This window comes from Phyllopteryx taeniolatus, chromosome 20, assembly GCF_024500385.1.
Source record: "Phyllopteryx taeniolatus isolate TA_2022b chromosome 20, UOR_Ptae_1.2, whole genome shotgun sequence".
Lineage (NCBI taxonomy): Eukaryota > Metazoa > Chordata > Actinopteri > Syngnathiformes > Syngnathidae > Phyllopteryx > Phyllopteryx taeniolatus.
Window position 1 is genome coordinate 10,039,889 of NC_084521.1, and position 6,000 is coordinate 10,045,888.

Sequence of the window (6,000 nt, forward strand, 5' to 3'; positions counted from 1 at the left end):
ATTGCGGGCCACGTAGTTATGGTTTACCGCAGAGGGCCGTTATGAGTAAAACCATATACATGTATAATCGACTCATATTACAAATACAACAATTTGAAGAATAACTAGTTTTAAAATCAGAAGCTAATGAAAACTGGGCTTGTAATTCTCAACGTTATTAAAAGGTGAAAACAATTTTCAATTTTGTTATTTTAGCAAGTCGATGAAGTCAACTCACATGATTCGCTTTCACGGGCCACATCTGGCCCCAGGCACTTGAGTTTCGTGCCCGTGCAAAGTTCCATCTGAAGGGCTCAGAAAAGACTATTAATGCTCCTGGAAGCTGCGTTGGCGCCACATTTTTTTTTTCATGCTACATTGATATTCACATTAACATGATGCAGTTTCAAATTATTTAATACCAAAAGCCTCTGTTTTCAGGAACTTGAGGAGGCAAATGCTAAGGTAAAATAGCATGTAGTCAAAGGTATAACGAAGAATGACAAGAAAGACAACCACTATCAATGTGCTTTTTTTTAAAATATATATTCATGTTTTCTTTTCACAACCAACAATGTTAGGTATCGGTTAATTAAACAGTGTATCCCTAATGAAGCAACACCGCAAACCTGTGGCAAATTCTGCCGTTGGCAGAATGTGGGTATTTAGTTCAAGAAAAACCTATAAAACTGCTGCAGGTGTCAGTATTGCGCCGCAAATATTACAGTCTATGTACGCTCAACAAATTGACTTGCAATATTTTAAATTAGATGCTAGACATGTTTAAACAAAAGCAAGACATTTTGGTTGGAGCCTTTTTTTTTGGCGGACCATTTAAGAAGGTTAAAAGGCGCAACACCCCTGTTCGGTTAATAAAGGTTTTATGATAGTGACAGGTTTAAATTTAACGGATGATTTCAATTTCCATGGAAAAGGTGCTTTGAATTGAAATTAATTGGTCAACCAGCTACCCGGAATGGATTGCGTATTATTATGGATTGTGTTCATAATGCCCCCGCACTACCTAACGTACACAAAAACACGGCCGACATGCTGTATCCACAGCCGAGATTTTTAGTCAGTCAGGAAGTATGGCTTATAATATACAGCATTATTTTCAAAACAAACAAACTCATACAAGCTTCTAAATAGATCTTTGTGTTTGACAATTTCTCAAATATTAATTTTGGTTGTATACCTTAGCAACTCCTGTGTGTCAGAGAGAGTGAGGCCACTCACCCCCATTAATGGCCCTGGCTGTGGCCCCTCTTGAGAGAGCGATGACCCCCATACGCTCGCTCTGCCCGGCACCTGCCGTCCTCCACTCGACCCCTTTACCGACTCTCACTCGGAGGCAGTGTAAACAATAATTGCAACATGAATTATGTCCCCCAAACCCACCAACTGCCCGGCTCAGACTCCCCTCACCACAAACACCTCCACATTCCCCTCAACGGGCACTGCGTTGATGATATTCTGATTTACTGTACTGTGTACACGGGGGGTGCAGGGTGATAAGTCTGGTTGTAAAAGAATAATATTAGTCTATAAATCTCGATGGTACGTTTGGTTTGATACCAAAAAAAAACCCTATGGATAAAAGACAAATATGTGGTCCATATGCCACAGATAAAAGGAAACGGGAAGTGGGGAAAAGGTCATGTCATACTGATGGAATAGATTGACAGATGTGATTTGGCAGGCAGTCACCCTGGGTTGTTCTGTAACAGGCGGCGCGGCACTTTTTACCCAGCTGTTCCTGTATATCACCAGACTGTCATATATGTTATGTTTGTAACAGAAACATGGCAGAATCATTCCAGACAAGCACAACCATAAATCCCAGCAGTGTGTTAAATTTACAGGCAACGAATCATTCTGGTTAAAAACAGAAAACTAAGGTTCAGCAAATGCCGAGCTGCCGGCAGCATTTTAACATTGAATGAACAGTATGGGCAGGTAGCGGCGGCTCGGTTGTGGACAGAAAAGTGGAAGCACTGGTACCAATCAAGACTATAGCTCCACTTTTAAAAACCTGCTATAACCCTCTGAAGAAAAGGAGCCAACAAATGAACAGAGACAGCAGGAGGTTATAAATCAGTTCAAACTCTTGAAATCACACTTACTGTAGGTTTATATGAACCCATCTACAAAATAATCCCCAGCCTTTTCAAAGGATTAAGCCTCAAATGCCATGAGGTAATCGTCTAGGACTTTTTTTTTTGCCTTCAGGTCCACAGATAAAAACTATGAAATCTGAAGATTATGCTCACTTGGTATTTTGTCTGCAGACAGAAAGACTGCTAAGGCTAGATTAAAAATAATTGTATGAATGGGGAAAATAAAATAAAATAAGAAAAAATCTCAATGACGATTATGGCCAATTTTTGGTCAATTTAATAAGATGGAAAAAAATTAGTGACGCAGGACATTAATTTTGCCAGCCGAATAACCAAAAATCTTCATTGCGAAAGAATTTGGGACTGTACTGACTTTGCCTCCTCTCGCAAGCTTTTGAGGAGTCAGCGGCTATCGGCACTTCCCAAAGACACACTCAATTTACAATGGATGTCTGAACTGGGCCTTAATGTCCCGTGTTATCAGAATGAATCAGCAGTGCTGATAAATTAGTCCTCGGAAAACACACTAGGAATGCCTGTCAGCTAATGTGTATGCTTTGTGTGCTATTCATATGCAATGCTTAATGTTCTGGAACCAATTCTGTCATTTCCATTATGTAAATACATTTGCCTCAGTTCTATATTTTAATATATTGTCTCCCTTGTCTCAATTACTTGGGCTATTAAAAACCAAGAGGTTATGGAAATGAGGTGCAGTTATGTGTTTGCAGTTTGATGACATGTACTAAGTGTTTCTGAAAGCTCGTTACACATTCTGTTGCATTCGGATACGTCAACACATGAAGCATTCATCCGTATGCCTCAAGTAGGATGACGTCAGAATTTGGGAAGCATAAACATCTAATCAATGAGGTCATTTTATTTGGACATCCACTAAAAGTATCAAACAAAACAAAAAAACAATCCATATTTCTGAGTGCTCATGAGTTTGAGCTAATTAGCCAAAATGATTTATTGCATTTGAGGTGGAATCTTTTTACAAGCACTTACATTTTTAAATGTGACACACACTTTTGTAACTCATGCCGAATATGTGCACCTTCTCAAGTATCCTGAAAATAGTCATTTTTACATTTTCCATTGTGAGCACCGTATAGTGTGTAAATTACCAATATTCTATGACTGCATATTTTCCCCACATGGGACAAAAGCCTGTTGGATATTTAGGATTTTTGTTAATATAGAACACATCTAAGAAAAAGGTTTAATGATCCATGCAAATATTTATTTTCCAAACGATAAAATGGGTTAAACACAAGGACCAATGCAGACAGACATGTCCCTGCAGGTTTTAAAGGTGACATAAAACCAGAAAATGATATTTAAGCTCCACTCTTGGTTAACAAAGTGCATCTATAAAAAAAATTATTACAATCAGCAAAACGTATCACTGTTATTCCATAGTATAACCTTTTTAATTTTTTTGGGGGGGGGGGTGGGTTTGGTAATATACAGCTTGGAACGGCCTATAGTGTTCCACATTAATTCATTTTTATGGTATTTATTCAATCATTTATCTTTCCCCCCAAAACAAGCTATTTTCATATGAATTTTCGTAATTATCACAAATGACATCGGTGATTTGACATAGATCCCTGGGGGGGGGGGGGGGGGGGGGGGGGGGGGGGGGAGATCACTCCCAAATTAGTTTATGCCAACAAATCCTCATTGAGTTGCAAAAAAAACTTTATGTCATTTTCTTTCTGCAAACGTTCATATATTGTGACAAGACGACAGCAAGCAGCATTGGCTACAAAGCCCCGATGTTGACATCGTTTTATTTGTCGTCTTACCCCCCCAGAGATGAACATAAATAGATCTTTGCGTAGTTTTCAATGATTTATACTCCTCTTAAATTAAGATTTTTCACATAATTAAACTAATTTGTCAATAACGGGAACAAACCGCATATATAACTTTAGTGTGATGACGACGTCGGTTCATTTGTAACTGCATCAAAAAGTAGATTAAAACAATCACGACGTTAACAATAAAGAAGAGAAGCTTGTCGCGGTAACCATAAAAACACTTATTAAAACGAATTGCCTTCATTGGGTGATGCGGGGATGAAACGGCAACTTGGGAGTTAAACAATATGAAGGTTTAGGCTCCTCTGCCCTCCCAACTATCATTAGCATCTTGTTTGTATGTTTCTCAAACGTATTTGATGCCAACTTGAACCGACACGCGCAGTAGAGAAGCGGAGAGGCTGAATCGGCGCACGGTCACCCGGCTGCCGCGCTCCGATGCTTCGCCAAGGTGCGCGCGACCTTAGTTTCCCCACTGGCTCATTCAGACCGAAAAAAGAAGGGGAAAAAAAACAGTGCAAGAAAAGTTGTGCATTTTCTACCTTTTCGCTTGGATCTTCTCCTCCTCCTCCTCTTCAGCTTGCATTTAACCTGGCCACCTTGAGCCCCCGACGCGCGGCTGTTGTTCCCAAGTACGGACGCCATCTGCCCTTTGGAACGACTCGTCGGACTAACTTGAGACTTGTGGCCGGACTCTTCCCTTTCGCCTCCTTTATTTGCCCCTCCTCGCAACAACAACAACCAAAAAAAAAAGGAGGCTGCGTTGTTTTGTTTTTTTAAGCAGCTCCTATTATCACAACCATCTGGCTGGAAGTCCGCTTGTGGAGGAGACCGTTTTCTCTGCGCTCAGCATCACTAGTGCGGTTTTTCAGTGCTCTCTGCCTCTGTGGAAATTTAGGCGTCAGCTACTGTGGATTCAATCAAGCAGGACACGCGTGACGCCTATCTATTCCTCAGCCAGCTTTCTAATTAGGGTCCAATCGTGGCTGCCTGGGAGGTGTGACATCACTAGCTCCACTCATATACTGACACCCCCTTAATCACCCGCGCCTTTGTTTTTAATACTTGTGGCATTTCACGTCATACTTGAGTTGTGTGTACTTTGTTTCCTCCGTACAGGAAAGCTTCATTGTGCCTCGGGAAGGTCAGATGTGACGTCACATTGGCAGGGATAATGGGAGCAGTACGGCTCATGACGAGAGCTCAATTTTCAAGTATTTTGTCCTTAATGTGGAATTTGCTATTTTAACAGTCACATCACCAAGTTTAAATTTTACTTGTATGCGTACAGGGTGACTGAAAAGTAACTCCCTTTTTTAAAATGTACATTTTGCTGTTTTTGATACAGTTGCAAGCTATTGTGGTGTTAAAGCAAAAGGTGGACCCAAGTGCAGGGAAGCAGAGAGGCAGGCAGGAGTTCAGGATTTACTCCAAAAAAAAAAAACTAACAAAGTCCAAAATCTAATTTCAAGTAAACAAACTCACCACTCCAAAAAACATGACAGAACTATGTAGACATGATTTCTGACAACAATGCACCAACACTGACTGAAAGAAAGCAAGGATCTAAATCCGAAGAAACTGACGAGACAACAAGGAACACCTGGACTAGACGCAAGTGTCTGGAGGGAGCTAATTGGTAGACACAAGTGACCGAGCTGGTGAGAACAGAAACCAAGATGCAAGACATGACAACATGGTTGCAAGAAAACGAGACATAGCATAAAACGAAACTGAATATAATGTAAACCTCAGAAACGCACACCATGACAGCTTTTGTGTGTTTGTTCTTTAATGTATGAAAATCAAATCTGTAATTGTTCTCCCCTTTTGTGTGGGTGTGTTTTTTTTTTGTTTTGTTTTTTTATGTACGAGAATTTAAGTAACGGTGTGGTGGGGGATGATTTCAGACAGGATTGTGGGTCCATTAATTCCAATCCATTAAAAACTTTGGAAGAATTTAAAGTGTGAATACGAGAAGTTTTGGGTTCCATTCCACAAGAGTTCCTCTTGACGCAGTTCCTGGGTAGTTTAAGAAGCTGGTAGCAAAATCTGAATTCCCACACAGTGAC

General features: G+C 40.3%; 1 protein-coding gene across 1 annotated transcript in view; it reads right to left on the reverse strand.

The window, feature by feature from the left end:
- Positions 1-5,500, reverse strand: part of adarb2 (adenosine deaminase RNA specific B2 (inactive)) — a 166,239-nt gene extending 160,739 nt beyond the window's left edge. Inside the window, 1 exon segment of the mRNA XM_061758799.1 lies at positions 4,471-5,500. Coding sequence (XP_061614783.1) covers positions 4,471-4,573 — 103 coding nt within the window. The 5' untranslated portion in view covers positions 4,574-5,500.
- Between the last annotated feature and the right edge of the window lie 500 nt (positions 5,501-6,000).